Below are 24,593 nucleotides of genomic sequence, written 5' to 3' on the forward strand. Positions count from 1 at the left end.
CCTCTCGCGAGAGACGCGAGGCGCGGAGCCGGCGGCTGCTGGGAAGCCCGGAGGGAGCTGCCGGGGCCAGGTGAGCGCTATCTAGGCGGCCGGGGAGCTGCACCTTCCCCAGTAGCCCCCACCTGGCCCACCTTCTTCCCCTGATCAGCGCCCTTCTTACTCCCAGCCCGTCCCTCGGTGGGATCGTAGCCGCGACTGCCTTCTCGAGGACCACAGGGGCTTGTCCCCGGGGGAAGCCGGTCCTACCTGGCCGGGGCACCTGGCCCCCTGGCTTCTTGATCTTCCCGGGCAGCTCATCTCTGGAACCGCCGGCCCTGATCTGAGGCTTCAGGGGCAGGAGGACGGGCCCTGAGCTGCGGCCCTGGAGACCCGCTCTGCCGGTAGCCAACTGTTGTGACCTTGGGCCACAGTCCCTCTCCTCAAGCCTTGCAGATTTCCATTCCACCCCCACCCCGGGGTGGGTGGGCAGCTACCAGAACCCCAGGTTGTACTTTTCAGCCTATGACTTTCCTGGAGCAAGGCCTTGCGTTGGTGTCATTGAGGTTTTTCCAAACTTGCCATATCGGAAAAACCATCCAGGACGCTTGTTAATATCAGGTATCCAGCTCTTTCTCCTGGGGAGTTGATTCAGTCTGGCTGGGTGTAGGTAGTCCAGGAATCTTATTTTAACAGATGCCTCCAGATGGTTTGTAGGATCTGCAAGTTTGGGAAAGGCGGATGGGGTTTGTCCTGACATTGACTGCCAAGCTCTGGGAGGTCATGAACGAGTCACTAAGCAGAAATACATATGCAGAGCAGCTCGCTGGGCTGTTTGTCCTCAGGGAAGGCGTCATATTAGGAAGAAGTAAATGGTTTGGGAATTAGGGATAACTGAGGGTGTGTTAGGCGCTAAGCATGTCATTCTGTAAATCCTACCATTGCCATTAGACCCCCGTCTTTGTCTGTTTTGCATCCGCCCTATCAATTCTAGTCTTTTGAAAACAGCCTGCGTGGCTGTGGGGGGAGACCTCCCGAGGAAAACAAAAATGGGGAATTTTCTGGATTTCTGTATCTCTGGATTTCTGTAAAGCACTGTCTGTGAAGTGCCGATCTGTCTGTGAAGTGTTGTTTTCTGAGTTCTGTTCACCCATCTTTGAATGAATCGTTCCTGTAGAAAGTTAACACTGGCTTTTCCTTTCTGAAACTCAAATTTTGACACACACCTACTTGCCTGGAGACTGGCTGCCATTACTCTCCCCTTGAATTTCCTGTGTCTTTGCTGATCACCCCTTTTTCCCTGTGTGTGCCTGCCTGTGCTTCAGTCAATTGATTTTAACTAAAAATTTCCTTTCTGATAACTGTCAGTGCTCTCAAAATTTTTGACGCACCTGACTTAAGAGAATTCACTCCTTGGCTTGAACTGATAAGCTGTACTTTAATCTTATTTTTTTCTTTTGGCCACCCTCATGCCTGAAAGGAGCCAGATGTCTGAAAATTTTAATTGGGTGCCTTAAAAATAAACATGTACATCTCCGGAAGTTATTCCGGACATCTGCTTTCACGGACTTACGGTTACATTTTAGAAGAACGCTGGGCAGGTGTGTGCAGCAGTCATGGTTTGGAAAGGTGCTTAACAAACAAGGCCTGTGACGTGAGAATGACATCCACTCCACCTCTTTTTAGTTACGAAACTGGGCTGAGTGACAACTTCTAAGTACAGTGACTTAGATGCCAGACATTTGTTCCTTATTTTTCCTTTAAAGTCAGGTTGACAACACCACAAACACGATGATAATGAAAGTATCACATTTGGGTTTTTAGAGATTTAAAAGAACACTGTCTTCCATTAAATTTGGAAAATGCTGACAAAGCGGTGACTAGGTTTGTTTTGAGGGTTAATGTTTAATAAATGTATTTATGAGCTCTCTCTGGCCATAGAAAGTTGGTGTTTGGGGATGTGGAACACAAAGTATTTAACAGTCTTCTGATTTACTGATGCAACCTCCCTGGAGTGCTGTGCAAGATGTCATAAAGTACAGCTCTTACACCGCACAGTTCTAACAATGAAAAAGAAGCTTCACATCTCTCCTTGGGGAGTCCTGCCAGCAGGGTGCCTAAAGAGGCAGAAAAGGACTGTCTGAAACAAAGGCAAATGAACTGGTTACTAAGAAGTAAAGGCTCTTGCGCTTGCGGAACATTATTTGATTGAGCTCTGTGTGCTTGACCCTGTTGAGTGCTTTTCATACTTTTATTTTCACATTTACTTCTGTAGTAACCTTGCAAATATGAGATGATTATCCCAACTTAATTGATGAGAAAATAAGGTAATAACTGAACATGGTCATGAACACCTATTAAGTAGAAGACCCAGTAGTAGGTAGAATCTTGGTTCATCTGCATTCAAAACCTGGGCGCTGTAAAACTTTGTCTATATAAAGATTACTGAAAAAGTTTAGATATCTGACTTTTTGTTTTCCTCTAACTAGTAAGCCCCCTCCTGAGATATTTTTCTTTTTTTCTTTTAAAGATTGATACATACAAGAACTGGGGTACAGACCAGAGTTGTTGGGGTGAGAGGATTCACCAGAGACAGTGGGGAGCAGAACAGGTGGACTGACTGAAATATACTGCTGAGGGGAGCAGCGGGCAAGATAGGAGAGGTCTGCTGCACCATGTGGATCAGCTACCTGGCTGGGGATTGAACTTGTGCTGCAGAGGCTCTGGATAGCTCCAAAGTGCTATGCTTAACCCCCTGCGCCACCAGGGAGGCCCCATCCTGAGATATATTTCTATGAGCAAGGTGTAGTAGTGACTGGTGGACAGGGAGCTTCCATTCCTTTCTGTTGCCCCAGGGAAGACCCTGTGCCAACATCATTTTGGAAATGGGTCATTTATTTCTTATAACTTATTGCCCAGCAGTCCTTATTCCTGGCTGGTTTTATATGTGAGATTGGTCCCAACTTGCTCACCTTAAAGATTGTAAAGTTTTTCCTCAACATCATGTGACAGTTAAAAGCTTAAAAGTTTCAATTCTTGAGTTACGCACTTTTTAGGGATTTAAAAACCGCAACCCAATGACTAAGGAATCCTGTCTGTCTGTTAACACTTGGCATCCTTTTACTAGGGTTTACACTGAGGCCAGGATAATAAAGAGCAGGCATTCTGCATGGAAGAATGAGACAAAAGGTCTGATACAGAGAAAAGGCAATGGTTTTTCAGGAAAAAAAAGGAAGGATTCACTTTGGAAAGGTGGGAGATAGAAGTGGAGCCAGATTATAGAGGGCCTGACTCCAAAAGACTAAGGAGTTTTGATTTTGCTGTAGAACATAAAGTCTTTTGTAACTCCTTTAGGAAAGAAGTGACAAAATCAAAGAACTGTAGTATTTAAGGATGACTGGCTAACCTGGGCATGTATTGTAGGCAAAGAGGAGCAAGTCATGAGAAGTGAACTTTTTTTTTTGTTGTTAAAGAATTATTCCTTTATTGTATGATTTTTATTTATTTTGTGTAGAAGAACTAGGGTGTAGGCCAGAGGTGCAGGGGGTGAGAGGATTCACCAGAGACAGAGTGGGGAGCAGAACAGGCAGACTGAAATACACTGCTGAGGGGAGCAGTAGGTGAGACAGGAGAGGTCTGCTGCACCATGTGGGTCAGCTCCCTGACTAGGTATCAAAACCAGGCCTTCATGGTTCTAGTGCTGAGGCTTAGCCCCTAAGCCACCAGGGAGACCCCAGAAGTGAACATTTTTAAAGAAGGAAGCATGTAGTAATAACATTGCTTATATCTAGACCCAGAGAATTAGCCACTCGTGCAGAAGACTGTTTGGCACAGGACCCCTCCACCACAGCTTCTTCTTTAACTTGGAAACCTGGGGGCATTAATGTTTAAGGACAGAGGAGGAACTGAGTATGGTACTGTCTCCTGACCTAATTTCATTGTGATCACATTCTGTTCTCACCTGAGTATCAAATGGAAGAGAAAGGTAACCCTTGGGGTGAAATTTCCATAAGTTCAAAGCCTGGGTTTTACTGTCAGATAGATTTGGGTTCAAATCCTAGCTCTTACTTTATTGACACAGCTCTTACTGGTGGTAGGACCTGGGCAAAATCACTGACAGCAATTTTCTAATTGTAAACTATCTAGGGTAAGGTAGTTCTGAGGTTCAGTTGAGATCATGTATGTAAAATGCTTCGAACAGTCTGGCTGATGGTAAATGTCCAAGGAAGTCATAGTAGATGCTATTGATCATTGCAGATTCAGTGGAGTTGAATTTTAATATTTTGATGAAAGGAAAAACACTCACTTTGCTTCATACGTTGTCTCCTTTCAGAAAATATTTAAGCTTATAGTTGTTATGCCAGCCAATTGATTTGCCTTTTACTGAGTCATACTTCTGCCTAATTAACGTCCTGTGTGTTACATTCTGTTCAAGCTGAGTTGTCACAAATCAAAGAGGAAATAATCTTTCTGCCTTCCACCTCCTTACTTTGCTGCCAAAACAGGATTCTCACCAAGGAATGAGAGAATGCCTGGTTTGGAATGTTGTGGTTATGAAACCTTGCAATAGTGGGCTTGTTTACTCAGACTCTCTCGTATCTGCAGAAGATTTTCTGATGTCATCAGCATGCCTTTGTGGGAGGTGGGACTTAGAATGTGATTCCAGCCATATCAGTATACCACTGATTAAATTGGGCTTTTGTCTCTGCTCGGTCTGGACTCTCCTTTGACCCATCCCATACTTTTCAGGTGCAACGGCCCTGCAAGAATGGCAGATTTTGGAATCTCCCCAGGCCAGTTTGTGGCAGTGATCTGGGATAAGTCATCCCCCGTGGAGGCACTGAAAGAGCTGGTGGATAAGCTTCAAGTGGTAACTGGCAGCGAGGGCCAAGTGTCTGTGGAAAACAGCAGCCAGCTGTTGCAGTGTAAGTACCTGACCAGTGGCCTTCCCCGGAGCTCTGTGGGTGAGCTGCATTTCTGCCACGCCTTGATAACCAAGTTATGTTTGGGGTGGCACATGATAATAGTGGCCAGTCACCCTGTTGTTTTCAGTTAAGATAGAGTGGACGCAGACGTGCAGCCAATGATCTGTATAAGTCTGTTCTTACCACTTATTAGATAGTTCACATTAAAAAAAAAAAACTTAATCTTTATCCAGCTCCCTTTTTCCCTGAACATATGGAAAGTTGGGGAGTTAGTGATGTGGCGGGGGTACAGGGTGTTAGCATCGTTGCCTTTCTTTTTTTCTTTTTAAAGATTTACGTATTTATGCGTACAAGTACTGGGGTACAGGCCAGAGGTGTGGGGGTGGTGAGAAGTTCCACCAGAGATAGAGTGGGGAACAGAACAGGCAGACTGACTGAAAATACACTGCTGAGGGGAGCAGTGGGCGAGACAGGAGAGGTCTGCTGAGCCATGTGGGTAGCTCCCTGGCGGGCCAGGGATTGAACTCATGTTGCAGAGGCTGCGGACAGCTTCACAGTGCGGTTCTTAACCCCTTGCGCCACCAGGGAGGCCCAGTCATTGCCCTTTCCACTCGCATTGGTGGGTTTGCTGCCTGGTAAATGCTTCTCCTCCCCAGGCAGAGCCTGGCCTGCAGCCTCTGTGGGGCTTGGGGAGATCGCTTCTGAGCCCTGATAATTGTTGATTAGAGTCTGCCTTCTTTGCAGCTGCCCACAAAGAATCTAGCTTTGATGTTATTTTGTCGGGTGTGGTTCCTGGAAGCACCGCTCTGCACAGTGCTGAGACTTTGGCTGAGATTGCCCGGATCCTTCGGCCTGGGGGATGCCTTTTTCTGAGAGAACCTGTTGAGACAGCTATTGGTAAGGAAATCTTCATTGGAAAAACCAGAGTTAACAGGATTGACTGTTAAGATGTGTCTGCTACATCTCTGAGCAGATTTCACTTGGAGATCACTGTACCTATAGCTGAACCTCTCCTCAAGAGTCAGTGATTGTGAAAATCTGAAGCAATACCATTAAAGAAATTATAGTCTCTGACTGACCCATAAGGTGGTAAAATAGAAGGAGACAACCCATCTGAAAATGACTGGGTCCACCATGGGTGGATGGTTAGACCTTGGCACCTCCATAGCGTGGAAAACTATGCAGCAATAAAAAGGAACAAATTCTGGCCATGTGTCGTGTGATGATGTTTCAGTCAGAGGTGGCTCTGTAAATGACAGTGGTCCATGTCTGTAGCCTAGTGTATAGGCTGTACCTGGAGGCTGTGCCTTACAGTTTGCTGTGATCATACTCCGTGCTGTTCACACAGCAGTGTCGCTGCCTAGGACCATTTCTCAGAGCCATCCCAATCCCTGAATGACACATGACTGTGGGGATACGTGCAACAGCCTGGATGAATCTCAAGGGAAACGTGCTGGTGACCAGCCAGTCTCAGGTTACATGTTATGTGATCCTGCTCATGTAACATTCTTGAAATAACAAAATTCCAGGCATGGAGATGGGTGTGGTGGTTGCCAGGGGCGAGGAATTGGGAGGAAGGGGTGGGTGTGTGAGGCTGTGTAGGAATGGTCTGAGGTTTCCCTGTGGTGATGGGATGGTTCTCCATCTTGTTTGTGTTATTACACAAATCTGCTCTCATAGGATTGCATTGAGCTCCACACACAGTGCATGTACAGCTGGTGAAGTCTGGTAAGCTCTGTGGACACTCAGTGACTCAGTTTCCCTACAGTACTTTAGTATGTGAGATGCTACCTGAGGGGAAGTGAGGTGAAGGCTCTTTTAGATCTCCTGTGATCTTTTCCCCCCTCCATTGCCTCCTTGTCCATTTATAGTTACTTTAAAATGAAAAGTTAAAGATATCATGACTGGAATTCTGGGAGAAATGAGGTAATTATTGATTCATGTGAAATGAATGCTAGAACCCAAGAAAATATAGACCTGTTTTTTTTTTAGTGGTGAAACTGTCAAAGAGTCATTCGGTTCTGAATTTTTGACATTTTTTACTAGATTTTTCATGAAAATATGAAGACATTTCATTAAATAAGAGAATAAAAATGACAGTATTTTGAAACGAATAAAGGTGTTTACGTGGACATACAGGTGTGTGACAGATACAGCAAGTCCCAGTGTGCTTTGCTGGGAATTTAAATCTTGGGTATCTGAACACAGTGTCCCTTTGTCACAGCTTCTCAGAGAGAACACTCCTGAAGGTTTTCGGAGTCTGTTTCTCAGATATTACCCAACAACTCCTGGAAGGTTATGTATTTTCAAAAAGCAAGGCATGATGAGAAACAATAATAACAGAATTTTTCTATGACATTTGAGAGCATAAATAAGAGCACTTTGAACAAAAGGATTTGTCAAATTAGAATACTATAAAGTGTGTGTGTGTGTGTGTGTAAAACAGAATAGGTTATTGTCTTCATGCCTGCTGACCCAAATTGGATAGAACCTTTATTATTTTTCCTGCTTTGACCTATAAAGCTATTAACTGGGGCTTTCCTTCCTCTTGGCAGTTAACAACAGCAAAGTGAAGACGCCTTCTAAACTGTGTTCAGCCCTGACTCTCTCTGGTCTCGTGGAAGTGAAAGAGGTAGGTTTGTAGACAGTTTTCTTTGCTGGGAGTTTAAACCTTAGGTGACCATACACATTGTCTCTTTATCAGCAGCAGAGAGAGAATCGGAGAAATACAGCACCGAAGGAGCAGTGATTATGATTACTGTTGCTTAGACCAGGAAACAAGCTGAGAAATGCTTTACATGTTGACATGTGTGGTGCCTCAGGACAGAATCTCTGGCATGAATCTCCTTTGGAGAGACGTGGCTTGGGCCCCTGCGGGTTGGTCCTGATTCAACCAGGCAGGAAGGAGCGACACAGAACTCTGAGTAGACACAGACCCTGGGCCAAAGGGAAACGCAGTCCTGAGCTTACCTTTGGGTTTTTGGGGGAGGGTAGAGTAGGTTGGAGGGAACAATTCTGACAGCTCATTAGAAATACTTAAATGAAGTAGAGGTATTTATATTTCTCCATTCTTCTCTGATGTTAACATCTGTGTGTACATGAGAGAGAAGTGCCAGGCCATGGTAACTGGTAGGCCACGCATGGGCTACGTGACCCAGGGCCTCAGTTTCTTTATGCCACCCACTTTTCCTTTCAGTTTAAGATTTTCTCTTTTTATTCTAAAACAAAGGATACTCATAAAAATCCAATTAACAGTGAGGAATGAGAGTATAAAGTGACGTCCCATGGTATCCCCCTCTCAAGGATACCATGGACGTGCTTTTTTGTATGACCATTCAGACCTGTTTACAAATGTATGTATAAATGCATATGTATTTTATTTATTTTTATATGCACATATACATACACATCTTTATTTTTCAATGGCAAGGAAGGGTTTTTTTTTTTAAGATTTATTTATTTATGCATACAAGAACTGGGGTACGGCCAGAGGTATGAGGGGGTGAGAGGATTCACCAGAGACAGAGTGGGGTTCAGGACAGGCAGACTGACTGAAATACACTGCTGAGGGGAGCAGTGGGCGAGACAGGAGAGGTTTGCTGTGCCATATGGGTTGCTCCCTGGCCGGGGATCAAACTCATGCTGCAGTGGCTGCAGGTAGCTTCATAGTGCTGTGTCTTAACCCCTTGCACCACCAGGAGGCCCCAAGGAAGGTTTTTTTTTAAGAAATATTTTATTTCATATAATTCTTACCTCATTTTTCATTTTTGCACATTGTATGCATTTTCATTTTGGTTATATTCCCCATACAATTTCACCCCCCCCTTATTTTGACCCTAGTCCTTCCTCTCCCAACCCCTCCACCCCCTTAGTGTGTCTCTGGTTTATAGTTGCTTGTTGATTTTGATTTTTACTTTGTATTAATTAGTCCTTTTCCTGGTAAGGAAGGTTTTTTTTAAGGTTACTACTGCAGTAGGGAAAACTCTCTTATGATATGGGCGTGAGGTGGAGCTCAATTCTCCAAACACATCCTTTTTTAAAAAAATAAGTCAGGAGATTCACACACACACACACACACACACACACACACACACACACACACACACACACACACCCCTTGTTTAGTCACTAGCATGTCCCCGAGCTTTGATAGCCTAGGTAGTTATCCACCTTGCTGTGTGGCCCATCATTCTCGTTAGTAACGGAGCAGCAGTGCTCCCCATGGACTGTGACTGATCTCTTGTATACGTGTCAGACATAGAGACGGCACCTCCACCTTCTCCCTTTGCTTTCTGCTGCTTCTTCCCATAGAACAGTCCCCTCCCCCTATGGTTCTTTTCCTCTTAGGTTATAAACTTCTACTGACTTCATTGTGAGCTTGCTGCCCTGCCTAGACTTGGGCCCTGCTCCAGAGACCATGTCAAGTTCTTCTCTATGGTCTTTCAGTCCCCACGATGACCAGCACGGTGTCCTATACTGAGCAGATATCTTGACAAGGACTGTAAAAGTTGGCAAAGGGTAGCTCTATGTAAACATGCAGACCAACATTACACTCTAGGATTCTGGTCAGTGAGAAACTGCGTGTGAGGCAGGAGATTTTCTTTTGAATACCCAGAAGCAAGTGGATGACCTCTATACAGTTTACCCCTATTCAGTTTACAGCAGCATTTTATAGTTCTGTGTCCTGATCCTTTTGATGTCCTGAATTCCAGCTGCAGCGGGAGCCCCTGAACCCTGAAGAGATACAGTCTGTACAAGAACACCTGGGTTACCAGAGCGACAGCTTGTGCTCTGTTCAAATCACAGGCAAAAAGCCCAACTTTGAAGTGGGTTCTTCTAGTCAACTTAAGCTTTCTGTTGCCAAGAAGTCGCCTTCAGGTAAGACTGGCCTAGGGATAGTCTTCTTTCTAACTATACCTGGAAGAACATATTAGAAATCAAGCCAGAGTGCTGAATGAAGTGGTACTATTTTTGTATCACCTTTACATTCCTTAATGTCTGTCATTTCCAAATGGAAGAATACTTAACGTCTGGGTATCCGTGGATCCAAAACTGAAATAATGCATCCATATTCAGCCTCTCTGGTCTCAGGATTCTACAGGCCTGAGTCACATAGTTTAGCTAATGTCTTTCCAGCCCCAGAATTTTTCCTCAGACAACCTCGCTGTGGTAGTGATGGGTGCCGATGCCCTGTTCCTGCCTGTCCTTTGTGTCTGCCAGTAAAGTCAACTTTTTTGACTCTGAGGATGCTAAGGCACTTGTCACTTGTAACTTTGGCTCAGAAGATCGCACCACAACCCCCACCCCCACACACACCTTTCCCGTCACTTTTTTTTTAATGCCTTAATTGAGAAAAATTGTCCTGGCTCTGAGGTGTGCACAAATTTACAGGAACATTCACACCACTCTGTTTAGACTGTCCAGCCTAAACCCCTGAACAGTCCTTTGGAATCCTAGCCTCTGGCATAACAGTTTCAGAATGAGTAGGAACAGCTTAGATGAGCGGTTTGCCTGTGGGAGGTCTGAGTGTCCAGTTGTGACAGTGATGGACAATGATTGGGGGTGCGCTTAACCGAAGGCCCATTTGAGGACCTTCCCACACTGAATTGGGGTTCTTAGCTCACTCTGACCCTTCCTTGCATTCTCCTGCCCTAGCCAGGGAACCAGGAGGCCTGAGGTCTGAGTCTGCCTGATTTGGGCTGCACTGCTGCCATCACTCTGGAACTTACTGTCTTCTATGTAACAAGTTTACGGGTGACTAGAGCTTTGCTGCTTTTTGACTTACTTTCTCACCTAGTCTTTTTTTTTTTTTAAAGATTTATTTATTTATGCATATAAGAACTGGGGTACAGGAAAGAGATGTGAGGGGGGGGGTGAGAAGATTCACCAGAGACAGAGTGGGGAACAGAACAGGCACAGGTTGATGGAAATACGCTGCTGTGGGGGGCAGCAGGTGAGTCAGGAGAGGTCTTCTGCGCCATGTGGGTAGCTCCCTGGCTAGGTATCGAACTCGTGCTGCAGTGGCTACGAACAGCTTCATGGGTTGTGTCTTAACCCCTTGCGCCACCAGGGAGGCCCTTCTCACCTAGTCTTTAACTCATTGGCAGTAGGTTCTGGGAGAACTGTTCACCCCGTGTTTTAGGAATGGAAACAGATGAGAAAGCAGCATGGAGCAGGAGTGGGGAGCACAAAACAGTCGTGTCTGTGTGGCTTTGTGTAACTCACTGGCCTAAGTGTTGAAACCTGTTTCCTCACCTGTAAAACGAGGCTGACAGATACTCACCTCACGAGGCTGTTAGCAGATGCAATGGGGTCATGTATGCAAAATGTTTCATGTCTCCCATATCTAACATTGCTGGTCTGTTAGGCTCACCAGGCCCCAGGCGTGCCTTTGATAAGCTGTAGAGCTGGACTGCGAACCCCAATCTTTTGACACTCAGACTAGAACGGGCTCAGAGACCGTTCTCAATGCCTTGCGGCTCTTTCATGGGGCTCTTTTTCTCTTATGGGTGTGACTCAGTGAAGCCTGCTGTGGACCCCGCCGCCGTCCAGCTCTGGACCCTCTCAGCCAACGACATGGAGGATGAGAGCGTGGTGAGTCGCCATGTGGCCGTGCGGCTGGTGTCTCGGAGGCCACCCCCTGGGTCTGAGCAAGCGTGGTGTGGCATGGCCTCTCTGCACGTGTGGGTGCAAACGATTGAAAGCCCCGCGCTGTAGCTGTTGCTGTCACTGGTGTTTTTGATTTAGAGGGCCTTTAAGATTTCTTCCTGCATCTCTTCCCCACAGACTTCCTTGTTCTCCCTTCACTTGATGCAGTCAAGACTTTTGTGGCGTGTAACCTGAAAGGAGTTGGCCAACTAAAATACTTGTATCGGCTCCTTTATCTGGACAAATCACTGCACGCTTGCTGCCTTGGAAGCCATACTTTCCACCAAGGAATTGCACAAGCGCTTGTGTCACCACTGACCTTTTTCCCCGGAACTATATAGAAAGTCTCTTACTCCCTTTTCACATGACAGCTCTTCATACTTCCAGATAAATGTAACGTTTTTCCCTCTGCTCTGCCTGTCCCCTCTTTCCCTCTTCTCTCTCTGTCTGCACAATGTCACTTGCTTCCCAGCCTCTTTGCAGCCTCACGTGTCCTCAGGCACATAGTTTAGTTCCCGGGCTCGGTCACCTTGAGTGCGACTCTCTCCTGAGCAGGCCCAAGGACGCCCGGCGTACACAGGCAGCGGAGGCCTGCCGCCGCCTTGACGCGGGACCACGACTGTCACTAACCGCCTCCAACTCTCCCCAGGATCTCATTGACTCAGATGAGCTGCTAGATCCAGAAGATTTGAAGAAGCCCGACCCAGCTTCCCTGCGGGCACCTTCTTGCGGAGAAGGGAAAAAGAGGAAGGCCTGCAAGAACTGGTGAGCAGGGGCAGCAGAGTCTGCCCTGCTGCTTCCAGTGGCTTCTGATTCTTAAAAAATCACAGTTCTTTACAGTTCTCAAAATGTATGTTTTATTTTGTGAAGTTTCTCTTGCGTATCGAGAGTATGTTAAGCAGGTACGTTTTAAGAATAATAAGATTACCAGGTTGAAAATCAGAACATTGCTAGCACCTCAGAGGCCCCCTCTACTTGCTTCCTCACTCACCCCCTCCCCAGAAAGTCCCCCTTCTCCTAAGTTTGTGTTGGTTATTCCTGGCTTGTTTTTGTTTGTTTGTTTTTTTAAGAATTTATTTATTTATTTATTTATTTATACAAGAACTGGGGTACAGGCCAGATGTGTGGGAGGGTGAGAGGATTCACCAGAGACAGAGCGGGGAACAGAACAGACAGTCTGATGAAACACACTGCTGAGGGAAGCAGTGGGTGACAGGAGAGGTCTGCTGCGCCACGTGGGTATCTCTGTGGCCGGCCAAGATCGAACCCCCACTGCAGAGGCTGCGGAAAGCTTCACAGTGCTGTGCTCAACCGCCTGCGCCACCAGGGAGGCCCCTCCTGGCTTGTTTTTTTGGGATGGTTCACCCCCTATGTTGTAAATCTCCCAACAATTATTTGGTTGTGAAGCCCCAGCCTTACTAGGCAAGGGAGGTCAGTATTCTCTATCTTCAGTGGCTCCCAGGGAAAGAGCAACTCAACTGGGTCTCTGGTCTCGACTTTTTGAGACCCCACAATAGCCCACGAGAGACGGGAAGGCCTCAGGAAGAGTCATGAGTTAGTTCTAGGACAGGAAGGGCCTGCCACAGTTAGAGCGTCTGCAGGGTTTGTGTCATGCAGAGCCGGGGGGACCAGCAGACGTGGTCGGGGGTGCTCCCCGGGGCCTCAGCTCTCAGAGCAGGTCCGTGGAGCATCTGTAAGGCGGCTGCTGGGTGAAGTGAGTGTCGGGGCAAGGAGGGGAACGTTGGATGTTATCAGCACGTGGTCCAGAAAAGTCAAGGGCGTATGTTCTGGCTTCGAGTTTAAAGGGTGGTCTGGTGGCAGCAGTGGTTGGTGGTGGCAGCAGCCTTCACCGCGTCGTGTCTGTCCCTGCTGCTCCGCCCCTGCACACTTGTGACTGCCCCGACAGAGCTGACGCTCAGAGGCTCCTTCTCTGTCCCCTGAGGCTTCCCTTCCCTCTGTCTTATATCAGCTTTTCTGCTTCCTGTGTCCTGTGATGCTGCTTTCTCAGTTTTCTCTTTAGTTTTGGTGGAGCGAATCCTCCAGTAGTTGTTTTTTTTGAGACTGTTTACCTGAGAGGCAAGGTTTTTTTTTTTTCCTTGACATTATGTGTCTGAACAGACCTTTATTCCTGTTCTCATAAATACTTGGTTATTTGGATATAAAAATCTAGGTTGAAAATTATTTTCCTACATACATCGATAGTCGTTCTGTTATCTTTTTCTGCGACTGTGGTGAAATATCTGTCTGAATCCTGAACCCTTTTTATAAGACCACGTCTTCATTCCAGAAGTATGTTGAATCCCTGACACCATTTTCTAATAACATACCTCAAATAGGAATCTGTTTTGCACTAGCCACTCAATGAATCTCTTGTGTCTGGAAAGTCATGTCCATAGTCCTGGGAATTTTTCTTTAATTTCGTTTATAATTTTTGTCTTTAATCTTTCTGTATCTACTGCTCAGGTACAGCCTGTTGGACCTCTTTGTTTGGTTCTGTAATTTTTTTCCCCTCTCACATTTCCATATGCCCTACTTTCTGTAAGTTTATCCTCCATAGCCTCTATTGAATTATTTCTATTATCATGTTTCTAATTGCTAAGATTCCTTTTTTGGGTCTTAACTTTCCTAAATATAGCATGCTATTTTTATTTTGTGCATGTGAGCTCTTCTCTGAGGGATAGCAACAGTTCTTTCAAGGCTTTTTTCTCCCTGCACTGTCTCTATTTCTTCCAAGTAGTTTTTTTTTTTTTTTTTTCAGATTTATTTATTTATGCATACAATAACCGGGGTACAGGCCAGAGGTGCGGGGGGTGAGAGGATTCACCAGGGACAGAGTGGGGAACAGGAACAGGGGAAGTGGGGAACAGGAAGAAAGGCGGATTGACTGAGATACACTTCTGAGGGGAGCAGCGGGCGAGACAGGAGAGGTCTCCTGCACCATGTGGGTAGCTCCCTGGCAGGCTGGGGATTGAACTCGTGCTGCGGTGGCTATGGATAGCTTGTTAGTGCTGTGCTTAACCCCTTGCGCCACCAGGGAGGCCCCAAGTAGCCTTTTTCTTGTAGTTTGGCCTCTAACTCCTGTGGAGACTGTAAGCCATCTAGAGACTTCGTGGCCTGAGCTACCCCCCCACCTCCACTCCTGCCCCCCCCCATAAAGACAAAAGCCTGAGCGTGTTTTGGCACCATCAAGGGTTTGGAGTTTCTGGGGGTGACAGGTCTCACTCATCTGCTGCTCATCTCCCCCCAGCACCTGTGGCCTTGCCGAAGAACTGGAAAAAGAGAAGTCAAAGGAACAGATGAGCTCCCTCCCCAAGTCTGCATGTGGAAATGTAAGTATCTGGATCATTGCTTGATATTCACGGAGCTCCCAGGGTGGTGGGCACCACCCGAACTGAGCACATACTTGCTCCAACTGGGAGGGATTTACTGTCCCGGTATGTTAACAGCAGGCCAGAGTGGGAGGACGTATGCGTTGGCCTTGGGGAGAGACGGTATCACCCAAGCGTGGTAGTGTGCTCACACTTGTAGGGGACGCACCCGATGTTCCATATTTTTGGCCCCTTCCTCCTTCATAGTGGGCCTGATGACATTCGGTCATTTGGCTGTGGTTTCAACTGCAGAGAACGTGGAAATAGGGCTTCCTAAGGAACTTCTAGGCCTTTTTTTTTTTTAAACCATACTAGAGATCTTAAAACCTTCTTCGTTTGTGGGTTCCAGTTGGACCTACAAGGTCACCCGCCATTTCTCCAGGCCACTGTGGCCACATCATGGAATAAGGAATCCTTTCCTTCTCTTCCATCTGAGGGATAAGGAGACGCAGCTTCCCCGTATGACTGTCTCTTCTCTCAACAGTGCTATCTGGGTGATGCTTTCCGCTGTGCCAGCTGCCCCTACCTGGGGATGCCAGCCTTCAAACCTGGGGAGAAGGTGCTGCTGACCCAGAACAACCTCACTGATGCCTAGGCGGCCCCGGCCCGGGACACGTCCGCCCCACTGGCCAACTTCTGCCCCTTGAATCCCACCTGTGTGGTCCCTGCACTTGTTCACTCTGTTTGAAATCCATTCGGTGCTTAATAGAGTTCAGCTGGCTGTGGGGTGCAGTGTACGTAGTGCTGCTATTTATCAAAAGATCAAGGTATAATGGGGCCTAGCTGCCCCTGGGTTGGGGGGACATGCTTCCTCACTCAGTGTTAGGGAAGGGCATGTGCCCCGAAGAGGCCCTTCTCTCAGAGTCAGAATGCCGGCCACGGCATTCCCCAAGCGCCGCTGTCTAAGTATTAACATTTGGAGATAGAAGCGCCCTCCTCTGTGCCAGGCAGGAGAGCTGTGGCGCCTTGTCCAGCAGCGGCCGACTCAGCGTGCAGTTCTTGGGGATATGAGTCAGGTGTCTCCTCAGGGCCCCAGGGGACTCACTCCTTGGTCTCTGCAATCCTACCCAGCGCCCCTCCACCGCCCACCCCTCACTGTGTCATGTCTGCGTCCTGTGGTCACTCCTGTTCGCCTCCAGGTATTAAACTATTCTGTGTGTCCGTGTGAAAATGCCGTGTTTGTGTCATGTCTGACAGTCGTCCAAGCCCAGCTTGGACCCCAAGACTTTCTTCTGTGGAGACTCAGTGTCTCACAATAGGGGCAGTCCTATTTATGGAGCAGGGCTTCTCTCTAGAAGAGTCTGCTTTGATGAAAATGTAGAAGGAAGAGGGACAGAAATCTGACCAATAATAAATCTGTCTGAGCAGACAACTCTTCTCTTTTCCTCATTACCCACACACAGACTTGGAATTAACCTTGTCAAAAACATTGTGTGGCTTTGAGACACCTAGATTTTTATATTTTACCAATAAATAAAAGTATTCATTAGTATCGGTCCTTGAAACTTGCTGATTCTCTTTGTTCACTTTGGCCTATCCTGCTCTGCTGGTGGGTGTTGGTTGTGGGTTGGCTACATTCTGGTGGACTCAAGCCCCTGTGGTCGGCAGGGGTGACCTCTGGTGTCCCACGTCCTTGAGTCTGACGGGGTCAGAGCAGCCCCTCAGCCTGGTGAGACCTGAGCAGGACCCATGCACTGTGCCTGGACTCCTGGCGCACTGAGGACTGAGGACAAATGTGTGTGGTTTTAAGCCACTAGATGAGTGGTAGTTTGTTACACTGCAGTAAGTGCAGCCCCGAGCTCCGGTGCACCTGGACACCTAGTTTCCAAGCTTCCTGGTCAGGCCCCTGGCCAAGGCTTATGCAGTTGGCAAGGTGAAGGATAAAACTCTCCATCCAGGTGGAGGACTGACACCCTGAGCCAAAGTGCCTCCTGGGTTGGGTTAGCAGGACCCTGGGCAAACACCACAAGCGCATGCGCATTTGATTCGTATATGTGTCCCTGCTGCTGCTGACAGAAAGGACGCTACTGCCTCCTGTTGACTGCAATGGGCATTACTGATGCTCCCTTGTAGTTGCCAGGTCCCTCCACAAGAGGCATTGAGGGAGACCAGCTGTTGGGGAGGCCTTGCGAGTCAGCAGCACAAGTCAGACCTTGAAATTGAGCCCCCTCAGCTCAGAGAGGAGCTGGTGATGGGGGGATGGGGAGCAGCTAGTCCTCTACCTGCAGCCGGAGGGTTTTGGTTGAGGGGGGAGGTTTGGGCCTTTTGCAAGTTGGCAGCATCAGAGCCAGAAAAGGTCTAGGGGCAAAAGCATTCTCCATTTGCATTTGAGGAAGCTGGTGGGACAGAGTCAGTTGAGAACCTTTAAAGGCACAGGTGCCTGGTGGCGCTGGAGGCCTCAGGTGGGGCTGGGCAATCTTTTTTTTTGTTTTTGTTATTGTTTATATAAACATCTAAGTTTTTTTGTTTAGCACCTGGCAGCACACAGTAGGCACTCTCTCTGCAACTGCCCCAAAGCAGTAAGGGGAGTGGGCAGCAGAGCAAACCACCCAAACGGGACCACAAAATAGTTGGAGAGGGACAAACAGGGCCTTTGGAGCTGGAATGTGGGAGGGAGGACTCGAGGGTCCAAGCTGAGGGTTCCCCTGGAGTTGCAAGATTCGCTCCAACCCTCCCCACTGGGAACACGGATTCTAGCGCATGGGCAGGTGGGGATGCCTGGCTCAAGCTTTACACGGGAGCGCCCTCTGGTGGGCAATTGGGGAGCCACCCAATTCTAAACCCCACTTCAGTGTTTTGAAACCCCATTGGGTTAGGAAGACACTGCTCCTCAGGAATTTCTCTTTCCCCCTTGTGATCCTTGTGGAATTCACCTGAGGGCTTGTTGATCAAATGTCCACTATGCATAATGCACTTTTCCCCTTCTGAACGAGTCAGATACTGTGGTTCCTGACCTGATTCCTGCCCCAGTGAGCTGCTCAGGCGAGTCAAACACACAGGCAGCAAAGTGTGACAGAGCAGGCTGAGTGAGGGGGGTGGGGGGGCTTCAGGGGCAGACACCAGTCCTTCCCAGACCCCCAGTTCTAGTGCACAGCAGAGGAGAGGAGGGCAGCCAGCTCCATGGGGCTGGATCTCTGAGCCTCGTGTCCCCTCTGCCCTGCTCATCCATGACCCCCTCAGCCCTGCCTCTGCTCGGGCCCCTCTCGCTGGGGCCTCCCCTTACTGCAGTGTGGTTTGCAGCAGCATTTCCCCCTCGAAGGCTCAGTTTCCCTTTCTGACTCGGACAGGTCAGGAGCAGACTTCCTCTGTGGGCGCTTCCAGAGTGACAGGCCGGAGTGGGAAGAAAGTGCTCACCAGACTGCGGGAGAAAGACTTTCAAGTCACAGTTCCAGTTTGGAAAGAAGGGTCTTTATTTTCCTCGGGCCTCTGCTGGCCCAGAAGCTCAGGGGGGGTAGGGGGCATGGCCGCCCTAAGTCCGGGGAGCAGTCAGGACTTCCGGTCAGGGGAGCCAAGCGGCTTCACGACTCTCTGCAAGTATTTGACAGCCCTCTTCGTCTTCGGGTCCTTGGGATCAGAACAGATGCTCCTGCCCTGGACAGTTATAAGCCTACCAGAGGGAGAAAACCGCCAGGCTGTCAGGGCGGGAGGCCTTCCCAGGCCCTGAGCCCACCTCGCCCCACACTGACTAGGCCTTGCTGAATTCGCCCAGGGTGTTGTTGGCAAGACCCGGACATTAGGCCGGGCCCTCAGTGATTCTTGACCCTCCCAAGGTCCCTCCCAGGCCTAGCCCTCCCAGGGAACCTTCTAGCCCCAGCCCTCTCAGGAGGGCCTGGAGTCTGGGTGCTAAGGGTGCTTGGGAGGGGCCTATGCCCAGAGGTCTCCTTGGTCCTGGCTCAGGCCTGATGGGGGGACTGCTAACTGCCTCTGTGACGCGGGGTGTCCTTTCTCTCTCAGGGCCTCAGTTTCCCTAAAAGCCAGTGAAGAGTTTGGCTCTCACAGTCTGAGGCCTTTGGGGTCTGGCACTGTGGGGTGCAGGAACAGGGTGATCAAAGGGGTGCTCCATTCCTGCCCACCCTTCCCCCTCCAACCCACAGTAGCCTTTATTGGAGCCCTGGGTCTCCCTTCTCTCATGCTTGCTTGGCTCCCTGGAGACTCACACGATGGCCACCTTGGAACACTCTTCTGAGGTCCGGTACCACCCCACCAGCTTTTTGAGAGGAATGGCTTGTGTGTTGAAGGTGAAGCAGCATGACAGGCCCACATTGGGTGCTCGAGCTGGGGAGAAAGAGGCAGAAGTGGGTGTGTTTGAGTGTCTGTGTGTGTGTGGGAGGGTCTCTGTGGGTACCTGTGTGTGTGTCATCAGGTGGGTCTGTGTGTGTGTGTTTGGGGGTTGTAGTGTCTGTGTTGCTAGGGGGTATCTTGGGGGGCATCTGTGTTCTCTGTGGGGAGGATGTGAGGGGTCTGCATGTATGGCACATCTGTGTAGCTGACGTCTCTGTGTGCTGGGGGCGGTGTGTGAACGGGGGCGGTGTGTGAATGGGCCTATTTGCACATGTGTCTGTGTGTCCTGATCACCACGTGCCTGTTGCTTAGCTGCAGCAGCTCATCCGACCCTCATAGCACATGTATCATCACCCCCCCTCCCCGGGAAACAGAGGGAGGCCTGAGGTGTGAACACACTTCCCAGGGCCCGCTTCCTCTCTTTGCACAAGATAGAAGATCCAACACTTGCAAACAGACAGTGAGGGGTGGCTTTAGGTGAGGTGTGGTTTTGGCTCATCCACACTCCAGGGCTTTCTGAGATTGCCTGACCATCTATAGGAGCTGCAGTGCAGCCACTGCGAGGTGGCCAGTCAGGAAGGTGGCCTTGGGGGGTGTTGCGCCAGGAAGGTGGCCTCGGGGGGTGTTGCCGAGCGTGGAGGGCACTAACCTGCTTGTTTCCATAGTAGCAATCTGATCTGAGCCTTCCTTTCCCAGTGGAATATAGAAATCTCCTTTGTCACATGGTCTGGGAACTAATTCTCCGCCCCTGCGCTTATCCCCCTGTTTTATTAAAGACCCATTACCACCACAGATGCGAACAACCAATTCTGAGAATGGTTTATTGTCCAGAGTCACTGGTGACACAGTGTCCACACTAGTCGCTGCCTCCCAGCCAGGGCAGACAGCCAGCACTTTGTTCCACACCAAGCCAGTCCCTAAGGACTGGGGTGGCTCCATCCTGTTCCTCCTGATCACCGTTCCTCCTCCTACCCCCCTCCTCACCCATCTCATCATCACCCTCCTCCTCATCACCCTCTTCCTCCTCATCATCCTCCTCATCACCCTCGACCTCCTCAACTCCATCTCCCTCTTCCTCCTCCCCCTCATCACCACCACCATCCTCATCCTCACTTTCCTTTGATTGTCTCTTCATAACCCTCTGGCTTTGGGCCTCCCACCTCCTGTGGGAGCACGTCGAGTGCAAACAGCACATAAATCTGTGTGTTGCTGCTGTGGTCTTGGGGTCCCCACTCATCCCTTTCCATGGCCTCTCCCGTGCACTCACCTGCATGGGTGTCCTGCAGAGAAGCCCCCAGGAGGAGGGCGATCAGGAGCAGCATCTTGAGGGAGGCCATGGTGTCAGGAGTCAGGGCAGGGTCTCTGCAAGTGGCTCTCTGCTTGAGGGAGATAAGCATGAGAGGCAAGTGTGGAGGTGACCTATTTAATCTCTTTGGGGCCCTTGTCCCGCCTCTTCACCTCCCTCACATCCTTCCCTAAATATCAGGGTTCGAAGAATTGGAGGTGATTCAGCACAAGTCCAGTCTTGGAATGTTTGTGGCTTTCCAGAGAATGGGTTCTCCAAAGAGGGTATTGGGGGCCATCAGAGACCCACTTCTGCTTTTCCAGGGGACATTTCCTGGGTCCTTTAGTTGCAGAACCAAAAAATCTCCTTCCTAAATTGGGCTCATCCCTGCTTTGAGACTGGGGACTCTGCTTCATGGGTGGGGGGTGGGGGTGCAGGGGGCACAGTCAGGTGAGGGCCACGCTGGTCTCCTTAACCTGGATGGACCCCACTAGCAGCAGGTGCCAGGCAGACCTCCGGGGGGTCAGCAGGCTGCATGCGCCTGCAGGGTCTGGCTCAGGGTGCCTGGCTCGGGGTGCAGGGAAGGCCATGGTTCCATCTCCTTCTTTATATATATATATATATATAATAATATATATAATATATATATATATTATTTTTTCTCTAACTTTTTATTTATTTTTGCATAGATGAACTGGAGTGTAGACCAGAGGTACAGAGGGCTGAGAGGACTCACCAGAGACAGAATGGGGAGCAGAACAGGCAATTCACTGAAATACACTGCTGAGGGGAGCAGCTGGTGACAGGAAAGGTCTGCTGCGCCATGTGGGTAGCTCCCTGGCCGGGGATTGAACTCAGGCCCTAGAGGTGATAGTGCTGAGCCTTAACCCCTACACCACCGGGGAGGCCCTCCATCTCATTCTGAGACCGTGCTAGGCCCAATCAGCTTTGGTCACATGTCCTTTGCTCTCTGGACCCTGAGCCATGGGCCAGAGCCTGAGAGGCTTTAGTCACCATAGAGTCCAGATCTGCGCTTCTGTAGAAGCCAATCTCCCCAAAGGGGGGATGTACAGAACAGAAAGAAGGGACCATTGGGGGAAGCTGAGCCAGGTGCACTGGGCATGAGGCCAGCCTCCTGCCCGCGTCAGAGTGCAGCAAACTTTCCACAAACCCCAGCCCAGGCCATGGCATCGCTGTATCAGGCCAGCCTCCGGCCACCTGAGAAAATGGCCAACCCCTTACTTGGGGCTCCCTGAGGCCAGACCATGGGTGTCTCTTACCCTGGAGGGGAGCCTGTGCTAGATCCAGCTGGGTAACCTCTGGCGGGACAGCCCTGGATTCCGATTCTGGCACGTGGCATCTGAGCCCGCGTGACCCGGGCAGCTCAGAAGGACCTGGGGCCAGCTGAGTCAGGTCCCCTCCCAGCCAGCGCCATGCCAGGCATGGTAGAGCCATCACTAAGTGACATGGCTGGTGATGGCCACACGGCTCTTCCGGAAGCGCAGTCCTCACAGTGAGCTTGAGAGAGGAAACCGTGATGCCCAACTGGATGGGGCAGGGAGAGGTCAGGTGCTTCTCCTCCTCCTGCCGGGACCACTTTGGAAGACGGGGCTGCTCTGGATCCTGGGCCGTGCTCCCCTGTCCATGGCAGACCTCAGGCAGCTACAGACCATCTTTGGGCCTGCTTCATAACCCATAAGGGGTGTCTGTGCTGTCCTGGGGGCCCTGACAAGATCAAGATCTGAGAAAGGTGGGGTGGACCTTTAGTGGACTTCACACCAGCCTTTCTCAGCTTTTTGTTGGGTCCTATCAGCTGACAGAGAGTCTTATCCCTACTTACTCCCCAAGTCAGAAAGCTGGTGGGCTCTTTTTCCCTTGACAATCTGGCTGGGCCATTCCTCTTATCCCCAGCGCAGGTAGAAGGGAATGGTGGGGAGTGGGGTCTTAATGCCTGTGCTATTCTTTGGCCCCAGCTTCCTGCAGAGAAATGCCCAGAGGTCCCCATCCTGTGGAGTCAGCAGCTGGAGGTGGGGTGCCAGTGCCCTGGGGACCCTGGCTGGGGAGAAGGGAGCTCGGGCCTGGAGACAGAGCCTTGGGCCCACAGGGAGCCAAACACCTGGGGAGTGTGCTTGGGGTGGTTCTGGGACCTGGGAGAGGCAGAGGGAAAGCATCTCTCTACCTGCTGCCCCTCGTTTTCTATGCCCCATGTCCAGTGGTCTCTGCCCACCCTCTTGTGGCTTGTCCTGCCACAGGGACCACCAGAGGCCGAGTGCTGGGCAGCAGGAACTGTGGCACAATTGGCCGCTTTGTAAACAACAAGGCTGCCCAGCCCCCACTATTGGGGAAACTCCCCGAGTGGATTTGCAGCCTCCAGTTCTGCCACCCACTCAGAACTTTTCTCTGGAAGAACCCAGAGAGTTTCCCCGACTCCTTCTAGGGAACGGAAGTTTCTGAATGAACTCTGGGCTGGCCTCTGGGGTGGGGGCAGAGCAGGAAATGTGCCAGTGCCAGTGAGGGGCTGGTGGGTGCCAGGCCCCTGCCCTGGGGAAAGACTCCCAGCAGCATGGAGAAGGGGAACGAGGCCTGAGCACACAGGAAGGGACACAGGGGGTTCTCTGGCCAGGAGAACTAGGATGACTGCAAGGAGGCAGTGTCCAGTGAGCTGCTCCAAATTGGGGGGCGGGCGGAAGACTCATACCGAGACATGAGGGGGCCAGCGTTTCACCTGAGGGGAGCCTCAGGCAAAGGCAAAGGCGCAGAGGAGAGAATGTGCAGGTAGAGGAGGCGAGAGCTCTGCACCCTGCTGGGGAAAGCTGCACGGACTGAGGACAGCTCCGTGTCTGCTCAGCCTCCAGCCTGTGCATCCAGTAACAGGGGCAGTGCCTGGCCCATGGCAGGCTTTGGATGAGGCTTGACTGAGGAAGTACAAGACCAGGAAGGACAAGGAGGTGAGGCTGAGCTGGAATCCAGGGAGAAACCACACAGGGCACAGCGCACTCCCGGCCTAACCGGGGAGGCAGTGGAGACGGGGACATTTTTGAGGTGATTTCCTCAGCAGGGATTAACCAACTTATTCCTTCTCAGTTCTCCTAGTTGTCAGCTGGGTTCCCAGGGACCTTCCAGATGGAATGTTCTGGGATCTGGGATGTTCCATCTATGGGGCTATGAGGACTCTAGAACTCTATAGGGAAATCAGGAAGGCTCCCTGGAGGAGGTGGCAGTGAGACAGAGCTCTGTCCAGGGGCCGCAGGAGGATAGGACTCTGGCTGGAGGAAGGACAAGGGCAAAGGCAGGGAACAGGCCAGACCAGGGTGTGCTAGGAAGACAATGTCAAAGGGCAGTTGGGTCTGGGTGGGGCGAAGTGATGGTGACTCCCTGTCGCAGCACTCCCACTGTGTACCTATGTACCTGTCGCCTCGCGCTCCAGCCCTGAGATTGCGGTCACAGAGGTCACTTGGGGGAGAGGCCACCTCCCTTTCTTTAGTCTGAAGGGCTGGATCAGTTGGATTATGGGTCCGTGACTGGGAAGGAGAGGGCGGGAGAGCTCCTGCCCCACTCGTGGCTCCACTGAGGGTGATGGCTGGATCAGGCATGTGCTGACACAACCCCCAAAACAGCCCGAAGCTGCAGAGTGGGGGCCAGGTTGCTGGCGTGGGAGTGCTTCGTCATCTGCAGATTGCACTTGCCAGTCACTGACCCTCTTCCAATGCACGTGATGGTTGGCCCCTGAGGTTCCAGGAGCTGCAATGACTTACCTGGGGTCTCTCAGAACATCTAGCTAAGGACCCAATAGTTTATCCACTCAGCTCTGACAGCGGAAACTAGTTTCATCCTGCCTTACCCATGGGGGCTGAGATGCAAAGGTTTCAAAATTTATCTTCATCTCCTGGTCCCAAAATACGTCCCTCTCTGCTTTCCCAAGGGCTTGGGGTGCACGCCGATCTGGCAGCCTATTGGATGTCTGGATTCCTCAGGTGAAAAATGTAAGAGCCAGGGCCTCCCTGGTGGCGCAAGGGGTTAAGTACAGCACTGTGAAGCTGTCCACAGCCTCTGCAGCACGGGTTCGATCCCTAGCCCACCAGGGAGTTACCCACATGGCGCAGCAGACCT

General features: G+C 50.1%; 2 protein-coding genes across 4 annotated transcripts; one reads left to right on the top strand and one right to left on the bottom strand.

Moving 5' to 3' along the window:
* The first annotated feature begins 7 nt into the window (after positions 1-7).
* CIAPIN1 (cytokine induced apoptosis inhibitor 1) lies at positions 8-16,413 on the top strand. Of its 3 annotated transcripts, none has more exons than XM_037516484.2 (9): positions 8-70; positions 4,726-4,901; positions 5,646-5,798; positions 7,457-7,533; positions 9,614-9,779; positions 11,422-11,495; positions 12,199-12,314; positions 14,797-14,878; positions 15,402-16,413. In XM_037516484.2, exons 2-9 carry the CDS (start codon positions 4,745-4,747, stop codon positions 15,510-15,512), a joined length of 936 nt encoding a protein of 311 aa, XP_037372381.1. In that variant the 5' UTR covers positions 8-70; positions 4,726-4,744; the 3' UTR covers positions 15,513-16,413. The 3 variants fall into 3 exon arrangements, with proteins under 3 accessions (XP_037372381.1, XP_037372383.1, XP_037372382.1); XM_037516486.2 differs by lacking the exon at positions 8-70 and adding an exon at positions 113-597; XM_037516485.2 differs by lacking the exon at positions 8-70 and adding an exon at positions 2,032-2,303.
* Positions 16,414-18,330: 1,917 nt separating this feature from the next.
* On the bottom strand, positions 18,331-20,562 carry CCL17 (C-C motif chemokine ligand 17). Its single transcript, XM_037518141.1, has 3 exons — positions 20,466-20,562; positions 19,075-19,192; positions 18,331-18,524 (listed from the first exon to the last, which is right to left on the bottom strand). Exons 1-3 carry the CDS (start codon positions 20,533-20,535, stop codon positions 18,404-18,406), a joined length of 309 nt encoding a protein of 102 aa, XP_037374038.1. The 5' UTR covers positions 20,536-20,562; the 3' UTR covers positions 18,331-18,403.
* Between the last annotated feature and the right edge of the window lie 4,031 nt (positions 20,563-24,593).

This window comes from Talpa occidentalis, unplaced genomic scaffold (assembly GCF_014898055.3).
Source record: "Talpa occidentalis isolate TD23 unplaced genomic scaffold, MPIMG_talOcc4v2.1 talOcc4.17, whole genome shotgun sequence".
NCBI classification, from domain to species: domain Eukaryota; kingdom Metazoa; phylum Chordata; class Mammalia; order Eulipotyphla; family Talpidae; genus Talpa; species Talpa occidentalis.